The sequence below is a fragment of the Mastomys coucha genome, unplaced genomic scaffold, assembly GCF_008632895.1.
Source record: "Mastomys coucha isolate ucsf_1 unplaced genomic scaffold, UCSF_Mcou_1 pScaffold21, whole genome shotgun sequence".
Lineage (NCBI taxonomy): Eukaryota > Metazoa > Chordata > Mammalia > Rodentia > Muridae > Mastomys > Mastomys coucha.
Window position 1 is genome coordinate 110,819,478 of NW_022196904.1, and position 20,159 is coordinate 110,839,636.

At 46.0% G+C, this 20,159-nt stretch overlaps 1 protein-coding gene across 1 annotated transcript in view; it reads left to right on the plus strand.

Annotated features, from left to right (window-relative positions):
- Positions 1–16,455, plus strand: part of Scnn1g (sodium channel epithelial 1 gamma subunit) — a 33,521-nt gene extending 17,066 nt beyond the window's left edge. The window contains exons 7-13 of the mRNA XM_031384604.1: positions 8,449–8,547; positions 10,439–10,556; positions 11,381–11,459; positions 11,541–11,598; positions 11,785–11,846; positions 14,755–14,830; positions 15,164–16,455. Coding sequence (XP_031240464.1) covers positions 8,449–8,547; positions 10,439–10,556; positions 11,381–11,459; positions 11,541–11,598; positions 11,785–11,846; positions 14,755–14,830; positions 15,164–15,544 — 873 coding nt within the window. The 3' untranslated portion in view covers positions 15,545–16,455. The remainder of the gene's footprint in view (positions 1–8,448; positions 8,548–10,438; positions 10,557–11,380; positions 11,460–11,540; positions 11,599–11,784; positions 11,847–14,754; positions 14,831–15,163) is intronic.
- Positions 16,456–20,159: the final 3,704 nt, after the last annotated feature.

Here is a 20,159-nt window from a genome sequence, read left to right on the forward strand (position 1 = left end):
AAAAAAAAAAAAAAAAACCCACAACATAAAAGCAATATAAAGAAGGAAGGATTTAACTGGGCCACACAGTTTGAGGATACAGTTCATGATGCAAAGGAAGGGACATCAGCAGGACCAAGAGGCGGGCTGGTCAGTGGGCCCAGAACCAGGAAGCAAAGGATGAATGTGGGTGCTCAGCTTGTTTTTTATCTATCTCCTTTATTCAGTCTGGGACCTCAGCCTATGGGATGGTGCTGCCCACATTCAAGGTGGGTTTTCCCACTTCAGAAACATTTTCATAGACACCCACAAGAGGTGTGGTAACTTCTAGGTGATTCCAAGTGCACTCAAGTTGACAGTCAAATTTAACCATCTTGCCACCCATAGTTGCAAGTAAGGAAAAGCCGTGCAACTGTCTTTTCTAATTTTTAATTGTGTTGATTTTTATTATTAAAATGAAACATTTTTTCTGAGTTGCTCTAATTCAAGATATATTACCAGCATCTTCCATGGCATTAGATAGTCCTCAAGTTTCAATGACATTGAATTTTGTTGTATAAATGTTGGCATCATGGTATTCTAAGTTTCTATGGTATATAGTTGTCCTGTGGCATTGGAAGGAAATTGCTTCTAAGACTCTTCACTGATACTGACATCCATGACACAGTATTTGTGTACATTTCCCTAGATGCTTTAAGTCATGTTTAGATTACTTATAATATTCAATATCATATGAATGCCATGTAAATCATTGAAAAAATCTATAGATGTTCATTATAAATGCATAGTCTTAGTTAGGGTTTCTACTGCTGTGATAAAAAACATGACCAAAGGTAATTTTGGCAGAAAGGCTTTGTTGCGTCTTTTAGCTTGTACTCCATCACCCAGGGAAGTCAGGTCAGGAAGTGGGAGGTAAGAGCTAATGCAGAGGTCATGGAGGAGTGCTACTTCCTGTTGGTTTTTCTCATGGCTTATTCAGCCTGCTTTCTTAAGCATCCGGAATCACCAGCCCATGGGAACAATACACACAAAGGACTGGGCCCTCCCATATCAATCACCAATCAATAAAATGCACCACAGACATGCCTTTGGGCCAATCTTATGGGGGCACATTCTCAATTAAAATTCCCTCTTCTCAGATATGTCTCTAGCTGTGTCAGTTAATACAAAATCAGCCAGCAGTGCACTTCTCCCAGCATTTCCTATTCATAATTAGCTCAATCCTTTGATGATCAATCTGGTCCCTGTATAGAATGAGGTCTCATTTGCATAGAGCCTACACACCCTCTAAATATGAATACTATGTAAATATTACATAGTTATGCTGTATTATTTAAAGAATAATGACAAAGAAAGAATCAGCACATGCAATAGAGATACAGTTGTATTTATTTATAAAGATTTGTTTACATGTGTGTATGTGTTGCGCATGTGTGTGTGTGTGTGTGTGTGTGTGTGTGTGTGTGCATGTACAGGTGTTCATGAAGGCCAGAAGGTGTCAGATCCCTTTGAGCTGGCCTTACAATCATTTGTGAACTGCCCAATGTAAGTGCTTGGTTGTGAACTAACCTGTTAAAACAGTATGAGCTCTTAATAACTGAGCCATCTCTCCAGCCCCAAGATAAAGTTTTAAAACACACTTTCAACCCAACTTTATATATTACTGTTTTGTTATATCTATCTATCTATCTATCTATCTATCTATCTATCTATCTATCTATCTATCTCATGTATTGGTGTTCTTGGCAAGTTCTCTACCAGTGAGCTACATCCCTGTGTCTTTATTACTATCATCATCATTATATTTATTTTGAGACAAGGTCTCACTATGTAGCCCAGTTCAGCCTTGAACCCACCAATCCCTGCCTCAGCCTACTAACTACTTGGGATACAGGCAGTCCCATACCCAGGCCTGCTGTGTACTTTAAGGTTTACAAGTTCAATGCCTATATTCTCTGTAATAGAAGGCTGCCTGATGTTTTAGCAAGGCCTGCCTGTCAGACTGAAGTGAATCAAGAGGGAGGTAGAATTTGAAAGGTGAGCTGAGGCCAGTGAAAAAATGCTTGAGTCACCAGGCAGTGATTACATTGATGGGACAAGATCTGTAATTTAGACAGGTGAATACAGGGTGGTGGCGGAGGAGGTACCGAGGAAGAGAAAGTAGGGCCAGGGGAACACATGGGTGACTCTCAATACTCCCAATGAGGGACGACATCAGTTCGGACTGGGAATACAAATGATGAGCTAATTTGAAGACGCCCTCTCTGTATCTCCTGACAACAGAAAGCAATGCAGGAGAAGTTTCTAGAATGAAACTTAGGTTTCTAGCTTGAACAGCTGGATAGACTAGAATGCCATTAGCTAAGATGAGGAGGTTTTAGGGGGTAGGGAGATTCTGAGCTCGGATTTAGACAGTGTCACTTAACTTTTGCTCCTTATGGACCATCTTCAAAACCAGCGGCTTCAAAGCACCACCAAGGATTAGGTCACTCTGTGTGGTAGACAGTGCACTGGGTTCATCTGGGAATATTCTCTGATGCAGACCAGACTATGTTGACCTTGACCAATGCTGTTCATAGCATGTAGGGTCAAATGCTAGATCTGCTGGGCCACCTCGTGTCCCCTCCCTGTGGCCTTTCCTTACCAGATGGCTGGCTTGGACATGTTCACATGGGTGGCACAGTTTTCCAAGGTCAGCAAGAGAAGGCTAATTCTGATGAGCATGCATTTTTCAAGTATCTACTTGTATCAGGCTTGTTCATAACCATTGGCCAAAGTGTGAGTCATGTGACCTACCCAGATTGGTTGAAACCAGTGGAAAGCAAACTTTATCTCTTTATGAGATGGTGAGACTTAGCTAATTTTTTGCAAACTGCCACAGACGTGGTATGTTTAAGATATTGCAGGGTGGGCTGTGATTGGGTTGTAAAGTGAATAAACAAATACATAAATAAGTAAAATAAGAGGGAAATCTATAAAAAAGACATTTTGTTAGGATCTATAAGCTGTGAGAGAAAACCTAAAGCTGTTGCAGCTTGCTCATTGGGGATAAAAAGGCATTTGTGGCTGGAAGCGAGCTTTGGGCACACCAGTCACTTGTGCTGCTGTGCTGAGAGAGGATGGGTTATGAGTGGACCGCACACATACTCTAATAACTAAAATTGACCTTTGTGGCAAAGCTCAATGCTAAGCACTTTCGTAGCACTAGGTTTGATGAGTACCCACACCAGTAAGCAGAGACAGAGAACGAAGAGGAGGGACTCTGGGCTGGAACCACAGTCCTCTCAGCAGTCATATGTGAAGTTCTCTGTGACAGTGATGTTGAGGCTTTTACCTGGCAAAAACTCAAGTGTTCCATTTCTAAGGGGGAAAAAAAAATCTCAGATCAAATGCATTTCCCATCACAGAACAGGACTTGGCACCGGTAGGTACTAAAACCCTTCCTCAGAGTAAAATTAAGGGAATAAACAATTTGGCTTACAAAAACTTCTGAAGCCGGGCAGTGGTGGCACACGCCTTTAATCCCAGCACTTGGGAGGCAGAGGCAGGTGGATTTCTGAGTTCGAGGCCAGCCTGGTCTACAGAGTGAGTTCCAGGACAGCCAGGGCCACACAGAGAAACCCTGTCTCGAAAAACCAAAAAAAAAAAAAAAAGAATATGGAACCCACAGTGATGTCATGTGCTACCACACTAGGGCAGGCTGTTCTCCCAGCAGCCTGTGCAATGCACTATAAGGAAGGTGCCCTCTTCATCCTTAGAGAAGAGGGGACTAAGTGAGATCTTACCGTACCTTGTTTTATTAGAAAGTCAATTTTATTAGATGTTCAATGAGTTGGGATGGTGTCTTCCTTACTTTTCTCCTTGCCGTGACAAAATACCAACTGTCTGCTCCACTGTTGGACCTCTTGGGGAGGCAGGACATGGGGAGTTTGACTGTGCTTACCCCATGAAGGGGCGGGTGCTGGGCTATAGGGAAGCTATGAGACACTGCTTAGGGGATGGGGAAGCGCAGTCTGAGATGTGGGAGAGCTGAAGCTGGTTTGGGGATCCCCAAGCTTGTGACAAGGCCAGAGCTATGGGGTTCTCAGACTCTTGGACATCTAGGCACCACTGGGAGTCACGGAAGAGCTGAGAAGGGGAGTCGGGAGTCGGGGCCCACTGGCTAGGGACAGCATCTAGCTCAGGGCTCTGGCTTATCCCAGCAGGGATTGTCCTTAGCTTGGCAGAGGCAGGTTTGGTGGCAGTTGTGGCTAGGAGCAGAGAGGCCTTCTATGGGAGAATTAAGCTGCCACTCTGAGGCTAATGCCTTCTTCAATGGCTCCGAACAGCGGAACTTGATGAAAGTGACAGTCTATGGTTCTAAACAGTTTATTGGTTGTTCATGGTGGAAAGTGGATGCATAGTGTACCATACTCATTTTTCAGTGTAGCCCTGAGTTTAAATACCTTTTGCAGGGAGGAATGTCTGGGAAGGGAAACTTATTAGCTAAGCCCTTTGGGCCTCTAGGTACCTCATTATCATGAAGAACTCTGTTTTGGGCCTCTGTGACCATAGGACCCATTTCTTTTATGTGAGGGAGCATGGCACATGTTCCAGGTCAGGAGTCTGGAATCGAGCTGGGAGTCACCTAAGCCTCGGTCACCAAGTCTCCCCGGGTCTCAACCTGCTCTACCTTCCCAAGCTTCCTGGCATGGTTTTACATCCCACAACCGACAAAGGCAGCATAAGGATAAAACGGTTTATTTTGGCTCTCAATTTGAAGATACAGCCCATTATGGCGCATCAAGAATGACAGCAGGACTGGCTGGTCACATTTTGTTCTCTGTCAGGAGACACAGAGATGAATGTAGTGAATGGTGTGGCTATATTCAGATGATTTTTCCTCCTCAGTTAAACATTTCTGGAAATATTCTCACAGATGTACTCAGAGATGTGTTTTCTAGATGATTCTAAATACTGTCAGGCTGACCATTAAAATTAACTATGTCGCACAGGTAAGAGATTACTGTAAGCATATTGTAAATTGTCCGGGGGGTTGAGGGGGGACTCTGAAGCCTAGGGAAACCAAAGAATTCAGTCTGAGGAAGCATGGTTGCTATCTGAATTCAGATTTATACCAACCCCGTGGCCCCCTATTTCTGACTGTATAGCTAGTGAGCCTGTCACTACAGCTTGTTTAGGGAGTCTGGCCATTGGTCACCATGTGGTTGCTGCAGAAGGGGTCCCCTAAGAGGGCTCAGAAATCCTACCACCTTGGTGTATGGTCAGATAAGATGGCCAGAGGCAGGGTTAGGTCTTGAATCTGCTTCTAGGAACAGTCCAGGGCACCATTTCAGACACAGCCTCTTGGGACTAGGTGGAATGAGGGCATTCCTTCTGTAAAAGAGAAAATCTTTTGTCCCCAAGAAGTCTCACCCTAAAATGTACACGGTGGAAACAGATTGCAGCCTTGCTCTGGGTGGGCTGGGAGACCAGTTTGCTTACTGCTCAACCTTCTGTAGGGCCCTGAGACAGATGTAGGTGTTGCACAGTTTTGAGACGGGCAGTAGGAGACACAGCTCCACCTTATGCAGCCTGGATTCTTTTGACAGACCTTTACCTGGGCGAAGCCAGGAGCTTGACTTTCCACATGGAGTAGGATCTCAGGAGCAGCCAATATGAATCAGGTCTGGAGGCGTGGCAGGGCACACCTGGCAAAGTTCTTCCAGCTGAATCTGCAGGAAAGACCTCTGCCCATTAGACACACTTGAGGAGTAAGTCCTGAACCACCCAAGGCTCCCGTGGGATTAGGCAGCATTGCAAATAAAGACCACAGGGTCCTGAGACATCATTTGGATTCTATGACTTCTATGCTTTCTAAGGACTCATGGACTGCCTGAGTCCCAGCCACCTTTGCTGACCTAAGCACACAGACCCCCTTACCTGGATGCCAGATGGTGTTCTTGCTGCAGCATGCAAGTAGAGCTCTGTGGCAGACTGGCTCTGTGCACACTGGCTCAGCAAGATCTTGGCCACCAAGATTCTAAGGAGCTTGCAGCTCGGAACACCCTGCAGGGTTACAAGGGATAAAGGTGTCCTTGGACAGAGCTACTGTTTGGATTCTCTGTATCTTATTTCCCAGCCCAGCCTTGGCAAACACTAGAATCTCTAAATGGATTTGCCATTCAGCTTTAAGTCTATTGATTCTGCACTGACTGGAAACAAGCTCATTTGTTATTAGTATATTAGTGAAAAGAACAGGTTGCAAAACAGTTATGTCTGTCTATCTGTCTGTCCATCAGGGTAAAGCAGTCTCTTTCACCTTTGCTTGCTTCTGTTGTTCCAAAGTTTCAAAGTGAGCTTGGCCAGTTGCCCTTCAGGAACTCAATTGAGGGAGACTAATGGGTCAGCAGGTGAATTACAAAACAGAGAAAGAGTAGCCTGAGGCCACCCCTCTGGTCTGTTTCTGTCTGTGTGGGTGCCTCTCCTTTCTTTGTTTTGCCCAGTCATCGTTCTTTCTTTTAGAAGCAGCCATCCTGTGCCTCTTTAACCCTGATCTACAATAACTACGTGCATAGGTGTATGGGTGCACACATGCTTTCTCACATACAAGCTGACTGCAGACCCTCGCTCTAGGCTGGCTACAATTTCTGTTTAGGATTCTTCTAAGAAAGTCAGCATTCAGAACCAGAAGGCAAGAAAATGGGCCCTGCCACAGAGACAGGAACCTCGGGCATCTTCACACTCCCAACACTTCCACCTAACTCTGTGGTCGGTCCCCCCTCCAGCAGATAAACAGATGGGGCATTACCATTCAGAAAGCTGAATCCAGGTTTCTTAGCAGGATAATGGGCTTGCCTCAACTGGGTCACACAGGCTAGATAAGGGCTCTACCACTGAACTACATTTCCAGTCCCAGAGGCTTCTCTCTTTTGCCATGTTCCAGGCCCCATGGCCCTTTCTACCTCAATCTTTACGGCTCCCTCTGCCTGGCACTCAGCCATTGGTTCTGCACAAGGCCAGCTCCTTTCTACCATTTTATAACTGAGTTAACATAACAAAGGTGCCTTGGGAAGTAATGGAGGGAAAGCTGTCGACATGGTCTGTGCTCCAGTCTCATCCCTTTGCTTCAAAAACAAACAAAGCAGAAGCAGTTAGCGGGAGGAGAGGCTTATTTGGCCCTTAACTCCAAGCTATAGTCTATTATTTCAAAGAAATGAAGGAACCTGAGCACGAGTCACAGCACATGCAGTCAAGCACAGTGAAGATCAAATGCACCCAGCTGCCTGCTCTCCGCTCGGCTGTCCCTCTCCACTCTTCTGCTGTCCCAGGGCCCCAATCGGGAATGGTACCACATACACTCAGGATAAGCCTTCCTGCTTCAAGCAATGATCAAGACTCCACCTCGCCACACTCATAGCCACAGACCCACTGGAGAAAGCCAATTACTCAGTTGAGATTCTCTTCCCTGGTGCTGTTAAGTTGTGGCAAGTTGATATTTAAAACTAACCATCGCAAGCTATAAAAGAACTTACCAGGGCATCAAAGCAGAGAGAGAGAAAACATACTGAAATACTCTGCACAAGTACAGTAAGGTCGCAGAGAGGGTCCACACCACTCAGAAGGGGTAACAAACGGTACCTTTATAGCAGTCAAGTTGTGCAGGCCCATATCTGAGGGGACAAAGAGACCTTCCCTTATCTTATTGAATAGTAAATTTTACAGTTTTTCTGTAACAGATAAGGTATGTGGGATTGTAGAGGTTAGGCTCTACATGTTTACTATTTAAAGTATATGAATTTTGCTCTTAGTTTTGGTCTTTATCTCTACCACAGGGCTCTTCCTCAGAGGCCTTACTGATCAGTCTAAAGGATTGAATGTCTCATCCTTCTAAGTCTCTCTACCCAGTGTCCTTGAGCATTATGCAAAATTATCTCATTTTAAAAATCCATGTGTGTGTGTGTTGTGTGTGTGTGAGACGTACTGATGTACATGCCACAGGACATGCAGAGGTCAAAGACAACCTCAGGAATCTGTCATATTTCAGGCTCCATGGACCACAAACTTCCAAGGAGTCTTCTGTCTGCCTCCCATTTTCTGGTCAGGGTGCTAGGATTACAGACACAGGATCTACTCTGTGTAGCTCTCTGTGGGTTCCAAACTGAGGGATTTAAGCTCACGTCTTCACAGATATGAGCCAAACACTTTGTCCACTAAACCTCATCTCTCCAGCCCCACTTCATTGATGAGTAAGCTTGTAAGACAAAGTGTCTCACTGGCCATCTAGCAGTCTACCCTTCCTGCATATATGCTCAGTGAGAGCAGGGTACTTGTCAACTGGATTTCCCAGTGTCTACAATTGCACCAGACACCGTCTAGGTAATTGATAAACTTAGGTGAGTAACTAAACGATTCCTTAGCTTCAGGGGGAAATCCTCCCATCTGGGTCCCTAGGACGACATAGATGATTATGTGCTCTTACCATTGCAGACAGAATCCTTCAAGCTGAGCGAGCCTTACAGCCAGTGCACAGAGGACGGCAGCGATGTGCCCGTCACAAACATCTACAATGCTGCCTACTCCCTCCAGGTATGGCATGACAGGGGCCCTCATCTCTGACTTGTAGCCTGTATCCAAAAGATGAAGTTGTATCTAGGCTGAGGTGTGACTGGGACCAGGAACTAGGGTGAGGATATCTGGGGTTAGTCCAAAGACCTCAGGTATAAACGACACCAGCTGATTCCAGTCTTCTTCAGTCCTCTGTAACCAGAGCTTAATTGATTCACTGAGGTTTGTGTGGAACACAATGTACAAAGCAGACAGGTCTGATGCTAAATGGGCTTTGGCAGAGGATAGACGGAAGGGAAACCTCCAGCAGGAGACACTGGCTGAGGAGGTCAAAAGTTTGGCTTCCAGGTACCTTTGTGCCCCGTGACTCGGGGAAGTTGTATCCCCTTGACAGTCACGCTGGGATCATCGTGAGCTGATTGGCAGCTCCTGGACTCCTCCAGGTTGCATGCTGATTGCTCTAGTCAGGATGACATTAAAAAATTAGGAAATGTCATAAGAAAAGAAATCTATATTTCTAGCTTCTCTTAAACAAAAAAGAAGGAGAAGGAGGAGAATTAGTACTAGGAGTGATCTGGGATCTGGGAGTCCACATCCCAGCCGGACAGACCACGGGAGGAGCCATCGCATTGAGCAAGCTATAGATTAGCTGATATCCACAGATCTGATCCTCATATCATAAGACATCACTGGCTCTATAGGCATTGTAGTTTTCAACCCTTAAGTTCAATGAGTGGCGGACTGTTTCAGCAACTCTCACAGGCTGGAGTGCTGAAGTTGGCCTCTCATTAGGGTATCAGAAATCCCACAGATATCACCTTGACAGAATAAAAGGACCAAAACTGGGGGTGGGGGCGGGAGGGAAGCTAGAAAGATGGCTTAGGAAGTAAAGCACTTGCCTCAGAAAGCATGGGGACATGAGTTAGGATTCTCAGAACCCTCAGGAAAAGGCAGAAATATGCTTGAAATCCTACCAGTGGCAAGATGGGACATGGACAGGTGGGTCCCTAGCAGCTCACTTGGCCTATGTAACAAATGAAGGTCTAGGCCCTTTCTATTATGTGAGTGCTGACACCGAGGTGAATGGGGAAAGTGGAGCAACTACTAATCCACACAGTCCTAAGGGTCCAGTACTCAGTTCCTAGTCCCCCATACTGGATCTCTCAGGATTAGGACCACAATATCAGAAAGCTTTTAGTACAGGGTAGGAGATGCAAAGCCAAGCTATTCAGTTTAAATCTCAGCTTTTCGGGGTTTTGTTTTTGTTTTTTTTGTTTTTTTGTTTGTTTTGTTTTGTTTTGTTTTGTCTTTTCCCTGAGACAGGGTCTTATTTTGTAGCTCAATACATCATTGAATGTATTATGTAGCTCTGGCTGGCCCACCAAGTTGCTATGCTCCTGCCTCTGTTTTTTGAGTGCTGGAACACCTGGCCCAAATGCCGATTTCTATCTATATTCTGTGTAACCTCAAGCAAATTACTCAAATCTCTGCTGTGTCTTTTTTTCCTCTTTTGGATAAGTACAATATTACTCCAAGAGATTTTGCATGAAATACATGAACATATTAAAATATGTGTCCTTATCACTAAACTTCACCCAGGGCATCTTTCTTATGAGCTCACTTTGAGGGGAGGGTAAAGTCCACTTGACTCCAGCAGGGATCCTTGTCAGTAGACGCTCTCACACCAGCAGTCCCTCTTGTGAGCGTTACATCTTGGCTCAATTCTGATAGAGGCTAAAAGGTTCCATGCTGGGCATCAATTTTTCTTAACCTTTTCTTTTCTTTAATTTTATATGTATGTATTGTGGACACTGTGGTCAGATAGGGCTTTGGAATGAGGGATAAGTAGACAGGGAGTTCCTGACCTCTCCCTGCCAGGAGATTGAAAATGTCCCTTGGTATTCTCTTTCAGATCTGCCTTTATTCATGCTTCCAGACGAAGATGGTGGAAAAATGTGGCTGTGCCCAGTACAGCCAGCCTCTGCCTCCAGCAGCCAATTACTGCAACTACCAGCAACACCCCAACTGGAGTGAGTGGTCTCACCCCCAGCCTTGCACATCCCAGGATGGGAATCCACTTGGCCCAGCAATGGTTTGCCCTGTCAATGAATGGCTTGTCTTTTGATGCTCTTGAGCTCCTGTCTGTATTGTCTTTTGCCTGAAAAGGTGTTAGAGGCCCCTTCTATCACCAAGCCTGGCTTGGATTGTACTTTCCAAATCTGTACTGAATGCTACGTCCCAGCCTGTGCTAATAGCTTGTCTACATAGTTGACTCTAAAAGGCACGGTCAATAGTATTCTTTTGCAGAACATAGAGCCAAGGTTCAGAAATTAAGTCACTTACCTGAGGACACACACAGGCAGGAAGTCATGGAACTGAATCCAAGGGCTACCTAACCTCCCTACCTCCTCATGGTGTTTCTTTGTGTGGTTGGTTAGTTGGTTGGTTGGTTGGTTGGTTGGTTGGTTGGTTGGTTGGTTGGTTGGTTTTGGTTTTGATTTTTCAAGGCAGGGTTTTTCTGTGTAGCCCTCACCATCCTGGAACTCACTCTGTAGATCCGGCTGGCCTCAAACTCAGAGATCAGACTGCCTCTGCTTCCTGGGTGCTGGGATTAAAGGCGTACACCTCCACACCCAGCTCCCAACTCATATTTTTAACCAGGAAATGATACCATTCCTGACATCACAAACCAGCACTGGTTGCCCCCTCCCCAACCGTCCCACTCCCCACTCCTTCAGCATTTATAAAAGGTGTACACATAAATAACCAGCAAGAGATGGTGGAGGCACCACAGGTGACCCTAGGAAGGGTACTGTGTCCCCAAAGTTCATACCACCTTCTATCCTGTCCCCAGTGTATTGTTACTATCAGCTGTACCAGGCCTTTGTCCGGGAAGAACTGGGCTGCCAATCAGTGTGCAAGCAATCTTGCAGGTGAGTAGACCTGAGGGTTGGGGCAGGTAGGACTGTGCTAGGCCAGCAGCTTGTGGTCACTCTGTGTCTTTCTCCCTGCAGCTTTAAGGAATGGACCCTGACCACCAGCCTGGCACAGTGGCCATCTGAAGCTTCTGAGGTAAGCTCTGTTTCCACTCTATGTCACCCCCTGGAGCCCTTGGTGTCCTCAGCTGTTCTACAAGAGGGGGCATATAATTCCTGGGTGGATACACCTACACTGCCAAAGCCTGAGACAGGGTGTGTGTGCAGATGAAGAAGAGTGCAACGGGTACCCTTAAGCCCACTCTTTCTTTCTCCATCGCAGAAATGGTTGCTGAATGTTCTCACTTGGGACCAAAGCCAGCAAATAAACAAAAAGCTCAACAAGTAAGTTTGCCTCCACCCAGTTCCCTCTGCCTCTGTCCGCCACAGGCTCTGGGCCCTAAGCTGCTTCCTCATTGCTGAGCCCTCCCCTTTTCGTTCATTCAATCATTTAATCAACAAATATTTACTAAGCTCCTATCATGAACCAGGCCCTGCTCTGACTTTTGTTTGACCATGATCCATTATATGAAATACATTTTGCATTGTGGCCCATTGAGTCTATAAGTGGAATAAAGCATGCAACAGTATTTCCTTGTGATGTACAAAGCACTGTGGGCTGATTTTCAGAAGACACACAATGCTCTGGCCAAACCTATTGTTTATAGTTGTCTTTCCATACCCTACAGGGATCTGTTCCACAACTCCCCATGAATACCAAAATCCCTGAGTGCCCAAGTCCTGTATGTGAAATGGTACAAGTTTGCATATGACCCACCACATCCTCTCATCCTTTTAAGTCATCTCTAGAGTACCAGTGATGCCCAATGTGATGTAAATACTATGGAAATAGCAATCGTTTTAGATTGTTCAGGGAACCTGTCAAGAAACAAGTCTGTGCCTGTTCAATTGAGGTGTAATTATTTCTCCTCTCAAAAATCCCCCTCCATGATTGGTTGAACAGATGGATGCAGAACCAAAAGACACAGAGGGAGAGTGGGTTTCTATCCTAATTGATTACCGTACACCAATCTGATTAGTTAGTGCCCATACCATCTCAACAAATATTTTGGATATGCCTTTCAATATATTCTGCTATTTCTTTGTCTTTTTTTCCTTTACCTTTTTTGTTTTTGTTTTGTTTTGTTTTTCCACAAGATCTTGCGTAGCCCAAGTTGGTTTCAGTGAATGACCTTGAACTCCTAATCTTCCTGTCTCTACCTACCAAGTACTGAGATTGTAGGCATGAACCACCATGCCCAGCTTTGCCTAGTCTATTCAGTTATGTAGCAGATATTACTGTAGCCCATTAAAACTTGCTTTGTGACTTGCTGGTGTATCCCACCTTATATAAATAGTCCCTTTACCATTCTATCTTCTAATCCTACTTGGATTTTTTTCACAAAGAAATTCATTTTGAGATACTTTTAGCAAAAGTTATCTAGGCCAGAGATCAGGAATCTCAGCAGATGGGAGAGATTGGATTCACCGCTACAACTCAAGCCCATGTAAATTCTCACTCTGGCCATTACCATGTCCCAGCTTAGGGTCTCACCCAGTAAAAGCCAATCTGATCTCCAACCCAGAGGATCCCACTAAGGGCCAAGTGGTGTGTGAGTTGTTGGGGGAACTCTTGGGCATCCAGCTGATCAAGCATGCTCTCAGCCCCCCATGGAGCTCGAAGTGTAAAGGCAAAGGTAGAATTAGTCCATCAGTAATCCCAAAACTCTGGAGCCAAGGCAGGAGGGATCAGAGTTCAGGGCAAGCTTAGGCTACTCCTTGAGAAGCTCTAAAATAAGCATGACTAATGAAACAACAACAACAACAAAATAAAAGGAGGCTGAGGCTGAGCATTTGCAACCAGTTGTTGCAGATGAGTAACCCCCTAGCCAAATCTAGCTCCATAAAAGCAGTCCTTTATTTTCAGCTTCTCCTGAGAGATGAAAGGTAAGAGTAAGGGCTGTGAATGGGCATGAACCTTCCAGTTCACCACTACCCTATAGGGAGAGAGCTTGGAATGGTAGTTTAGGGCATGGCCTTGAAGCCAAATGGGTCTGGCTATGAACCTCCTCATTCAATAGTTATGTAGTGAATAAACCCAACCTGTGTCTCATTTTCAACATTGGTATAGTAGGGGGATGATTAAAACCCAGTTCTCTACCCCAGATTATGAGAACCGCATTCATTCACTCAAGAGGCTTCCACCAGTGTTTGGTGACACTGAAAATGTCTAATAGACATTAGATGCTATTACGCTTATGATCACTATTACTTTTTAGGCAGCGCACTTCTCTCACTTGCACCACCCACTAGTTTCCTCTATGAGTCTGAGACTGCAATCAAACAATTGCCAATGTCAAAATCTGATGCGAGGGTGGCTGGGTAAACTGGCTTCCTCTAGGGGTTGAGAAACAGTTTTTTGTTTTGTTTTATATTTTAGTGAATAGGTGCCCTGAGATCCAGGTCTGTCTTAGTGGTTTGTTTGTTTGTTTGGTTGGTTGGTTGGTTGGTTGGTTGGTTTTTTCAAGATAGGGTTTCTCTGTATATCCCTGGCTGTCCTGGAACTCACTCTGTAGACCAGGCTGGCCTCAAACTCAGAAATCCACCTGCCTCTGCCTCCCAAGTGCTGGGCTTAAAGGCGTATGCCACTACCACCCGGCTGTCTTAGTGTTTCTATTGCTGTGAACAAACACCATGACCCAACAGCAAGCCTGGGAGGAAAGGGTTTATTTGGCTCTCACTTCCACTTTGCTGTTTATTGCTAAAGGAAGTCAGGACAGGAACTTCAACAGGGCAGGAACCTGGAGGCAGGAGCTTATGCAGAAGCCATGGAGGATGCTGCACGTTGGCTTGCTCAGCCGGCTTTCTTATACAATCCAGGACTACCAGTCCTGGGATAGCACCACCCACCACAGGCTAGGTCCTCCCTGCTTGATCAATAATTGAAAAGATACCTTACAGTTGGACCTCATGGAGACATCTCCTCAGTGGAGGCTCCTCCTTCCCTGATGACTCCAGCATGTGTCAAGTTGACACACAAAACCAGTCAGTACAGGGCTCAAGTAGGAAATGCACCCCGAGGCATAGAAAGAGTCCAGGGAACTAGGTTCTAAGAGTCTGAGAACATTCAGAGCACAGGTCATGATAGAGGCCTGGGCAGGAGGGAAATGACAGCCATGCTGAGGAGCTAGCCACCTGGCAGGAAGCCAAGCCTTCCCTCTCACCTGAACCCCATGTGTTGGAATTTCCGCAGGACTGACCTGGCCAAGCTCTTGATATTCTACAAAGACCTGAACCAAAGATCCATCATGGAGAGCCCAGCCAACAGTGTGAGTAGTCTGTCTATCCAGCAAGTCCCAGGTCCTCCAACATGCCTGTCTACCTGGTCTCAGGGAGCAGCAGTTTGTAAGGAGCCGACCTGATGTAGTTTTGCTGCCAGAGGCCAACCAGGCCTCAGAGAAAGGTGACAGGCCTGTGGCTGAGACCAATTAGAACCCCCCCCCTTTTTTTTTTACCAAGACAGTCTCACTAAGTAGCCCAGACTGGCCTTGGGCTAGCAATCATCCTTCTGCCCTGGCTCGCTGAGCGCTGGATTGCCAGCATGTGCCAGCGCTCAGCCTGGCAAAGTCCATCTTGAAGTTATAGCACAGTCTCCCTTGCAGATTGAGATGCTTCTGTCTAACTTTGGTGGGCAGCTCGGCCTGTGGATGAGCTGTTCGGTCGTCTGCGTCATTGAAATCATCGAGGTCTTCTTCATCGACTTCTTCTCAATTATTGCCCGCCGTCAGTGGCAGAAAGCCAAGGATTGGTGGGCCCGTAGGCGGACACCGCCCTCCACTGAGACTCCCTCCAGCCAGCAGGGCCAGGATAATCCAGCTCTGGATACAGATGACGATCTGCCCACTTTTACCTCTGCTATGCGCCTGCCTCCAGCCCCGGAGGCCACGGTGCCTGGCACACCACCCCCCAGATACAATACCTTGCGCTTGGACAGTGCCTTTTCCTCCCAGCTCACAGACACTCAGGTGACCAATGAGTTCTAAGACAGGGCTGGAAAACAACCACGGTTTGAGGAGACTCTTCCTGACACATATGGTCCTCCTATTCTTGTTCTGGCTTTGATACATGACTAACAGCCTGCTATGAACAGGATAGGGCATGGAAATTCACAGAAGGACCTAATGGGACCTACCCCAACAATCATAACTTCCAGAATGAGTTATATTCTGCAACCCGGACTCGGCACTTATAAGCTAAGGAGTCAAAGGCCTGGGCCAACAGTGAGCTCTTCTCAGGATCCTGACAGAGAAGTGTGCTTCCGAGCCCCAAACTCAGGAGTTTACCCACAATAACCCTGACCTAGTATGTACCTCAAGCACATGATCTTGGGTAGCAAGGCTGGCCAGCTATTGCCTGATGGGTGTGACAGAAGAAATTAGCACCATCTTGGATCCCAGCAGTTGGTTGCTGACATCAGTCATTGACACTGGGACAAGGTGTCCTCTGTGCCCTCAGACAGACAGACAGTTGGCCCGGAGCCTAGGGATCATGTTTGGAGAGGGCACAGTAGAGAGAGGCCAAGGGGTGTGGTAAGATGTCCCCACTGTGAAAGCAGGGTGGGGCAGTAGAGAAGGGCCAGTTAAAGGGACACTCCTGCCAAATGGTACTCCCATAATCTCAGCTCGAGTGGTATGCTGCGAGCTGTACCAAGCACTGATGTAAGTTACTCTAGGGCATAACAAACACCAGCCTACAGACCCAATCCTTTTGTCTTTGAACTGAGAGTACATATATGTGTGAGAGTGTGTGTATGAATGTGTATATATGTATGTGTTTATAATTTTTATATAGCTAATATATACATATATCAAAAATATAATATTTTGTGACTTGTGAAAATCAGGAGATTCAAATGTTAGTGTTTATAAATAAAGTTTTATTGGTAAGCAATCATGCCAATTTATTTATACTTTGTGACTGCTATGAAAGCTGAATTAACACAATTGAGTAATTAAAACATTGATCTTTTCCAGAAATACTTTGCCAGCCCCAAGGCTAGTCCAATAAGGGGATATAGAAACTAGGGCAGGTTATTTGCTCATGGGATTTGACCCCAAGAAGCCTGCCTTGCTGGCATGAGCACCCTCATTCCCCTATCCTGAATGTAATCACTGCATGCATTAAGTATGAAGCTGATGTCACTTGAAGTGGAAAGAGGAGGAGGCTTAGCACCTAGGATCTAGGCTAGAAGGAGGTCCTTCATGCACAGATCAGAAAGACCTGCATTGCACTCAGTGCACACAGGAACAGAGACCAGTAGATTCCAGGGTCTTCATGGAAGAGAGGCTGTCGGGACCCTACAAGACACAGTTCTCAGGGGGTCAGCTAACAGGAAGGAGGTCATGATGAGTCTAGGTGATATGGCACTCCCCTGGGGGAGTGGGCTGATGTAGCCAAGCATCCAGGGCATAAGCCTGGCTAGGCTCCTGGTGGCTACAACTGGTGCTGACAGGGAACATGCAACAGATGCTCACCTGGGCACTGCTCATAGAACTGGGGACTGTGTCCTTAGATTCGTGGAACTCGCCAGCTCTGGCATGATGTCACCAGCAGGAACACTTCCAGCAAGGCTGGAGTTGCTGCTGGGTGTGTCAAAGGTGAGACCGACAGCATCTGGCTTAAGTGTCCTCTAGTAGATGGGCACGCACGCTTCTTGGCTCCAGCCATCTCCACGCCTGCTTGACTCCCACAGTGTCGCCTTTTCTCCTTTGCCATTCACCCTTCCAGGACAAGTGCAAACATCACCACCTCGGCCAAGCTTTCCCTTGTCCAGAGAAGTCGGAGCTCTTAGCATTGCACACCATTCACCCCTGGTATAAGTTTTTGTCCACTCAATTCTGTCATTAGATCACGAACTCTACGGAGACAGGAATAACATCTTACCTTTTCGTACCCAGATTGAGATAGGACTGAACACAGTGTTGACATTTAATTGTATGAAGCTTATAAGAAAAATAATAATTGGGCTGTCAAGGTGGCTCAGTGTTGGTCAGGGAACTTGCTGCCAAGCTAACTGACCTGAGCTTAATCTCCGGAATACACACGTGGAAGGAGAGAAAGGACTCGCTAAGCTTCATTTGACCTCTACACATTCACCTGTGTGCCCATATAAAATAAACAAATACATGTAATTTGAAAAACAGTAAGAATGACATGGTTTTTCAACTCTTATTCACTAAAGAATCTGCACAGTGCCTCACACATATCAACCTTTGTAACGCTGGCCCCATGGATATGGATACACTTGCAAATAAACTGATGCACGGGAGATTTCTCTTCTAACCACACTGCTAGTAATTCATGAGCCCCACCCTATAGTGCCTGGGGCTTAGCCACCAGTCACCCTGCTAACTGCATTTCACTCAGAAGCTGCCACTGAAGAAATCATCACTGGTCTCTGGCTTTAGGTCCAGGGACTTTCTTTTGCCAGGTCAGGGGTAGGGATTGGGGGGGTGGGGAGGACAAGCCCATGACCCATAGACCATCTCCTAGTGATTCAGAGACTCCCTGGAAACCCACACCCCACAGGTTGACATTAAACAAAGACAAGTTTTTCCAGACTGGAGATATAGCTCAGTTGTAGACCACTTGCCTAGCACATAAGAGTCCCTGGGTTCAAACACAAATTAAGCCGGGCATGGAGGCACATACTTATAGGCCCAGCCACACACAGCTACATAGTAAATTCAAGGCCAGCCTGAGATATATGAGACTTTGTCTCAAAGAAAAAAAAAATTAAGACCCAGAATTGTCTGAGATAGAAACTCAGAAGAGAGGTCGGAGTCGGACATGGAAGGCTAGACTGATGTGGGAGTTAAAAGTGTGGACTGGGTCACCACGGAGGGAAATAGTCAGTGCCTCAGTCAGAAGAGAAGCAACAGCTACAGCCTGTGAAGTTTCAAGAACAAACAGCAAAGCAGCATAGGGCTCCCTACCCACCAAGTCTCTCCTTTCCATCCCTACTCCAGGACATTGCAGCATAGGGCTTCCTACCCACCAAATCTCTCCTTTCCATCCCTACTCTAGGACATTGCAGGAGGGTGTCTCCAAGAGACAAACGTGGTGCATGGTACTTCTCACTTAGAGATTTCCCCACCACCTTGGCCAGGTTTCTGAACTGCATCTAGGACAAGGATGTTAAATGGCAGGAGGGCTTCACCGCCACACCTGCCATGCACTGTTCTCCACTCATCCATCCATCCATCCATCTATCCAGACTAGGTACAGATGCTGCCAAGGCTTGTACAGTGTACCTACCCTTGATCCAGACTTTCACATGGTGTTGTCTAGCAAAATAAACCATTCCATTTGCAACTGTGCAAAACACAAATCCTCATTCTGTTAATGCTGTTGATCACTTTGTACATAAGTGTGTGTGTGTGTGTGTGTGTGTGTGTGTGTGTGTAGGAGACCTAGAGCTTGATGGTCAAGTGAGTTCCTTAATTTGCTTTTCACAAAATTCTTGAGAAAGGACCCAAAAAGGATAAATGGATAATGGAAATGTGGTAAAATACAATGGGATTTTACTCAGCCATAAGGAAAAATAACATCTGTAGGAAAATGGATGGAACTGAAAAATACCAGATTGAGTGTGGTAATTTGAGCTTAGAAAGACAAACACGGTGTGTTCATCTCATGTGGGAATCTTACCTCTCACTGTTAGATCGGCATCTTCAGGCAGGTAGGTGGACAAATGTTCCTTGGGACTGGAGTGAAAGGAGCTAAAAGGAGGAGTCAGGGAAGACAAACCAACAAAATAAAAAGGGGATACCGAAGGTGAAAAGGGCAGAGAGATCACATGGAAGCCTGTGGCATCACAAGGTCATTACATAAGAGGCGGCTCCCAGAAGCAAGAACCCATTTTGGTTCATGATTAGGGCACCTGTGCCATTAAGAACTGGTGGTGAATGCCTGTAATCCCAGGGCTGGAGATTGAGGGCTGCCTACCCAGACCCTCTGCCTCAAAGAAAAGAAACAAAGAGAAGCCATCAGGGTAAGGGACAGTCAGGGTCTGAGCAGCAAGTCACCAGTGCTGTGGGAAGAGAAAGCACCCCTGGGTGATGTGGGGGGAGGGACAGGCCTGGGTGCTGCCACAACCGGGAGAAGGTATTGTCTTAGAGAAGCAGTTTATTGGAGGAAAGACATTTTTACTCACAGTTTCAGAGGGCTCCTTCCAAGGTTGACTGGATCCGTTGCTTTGGGCCTGAGGTGAGGCAGAACATAGAGGCTTGAAAGAAAGACAAACGGAGAGGGGGAGGGGCTTGGGACAAGAGACTTTTCAAAGCTTACTCCCATGACTTACTTTTGCCAATCAGGCCCCACCTCCTAGAATTTTCACTTTTTACCCACATCTTATCACAGGCTGGATATCAAGCTCTCACTCAATATGTGAGCCTATGGAGGACATTTTATCTTCAAAGTAGAGCAGCGAAGGAGTCATTCGTGCAGATAGATTTATCCTGGAGAAGAATGTCTTAGACAGAAATGCCAGCACTGGCAAAATTACTTCCTTTTTATAAGAGAATATCATCCAGTCACTAAAAAGGAATGAAGTGGGGCCAGTAAATTGGGTCAGCACTTGAAGATGCTTGACAACAA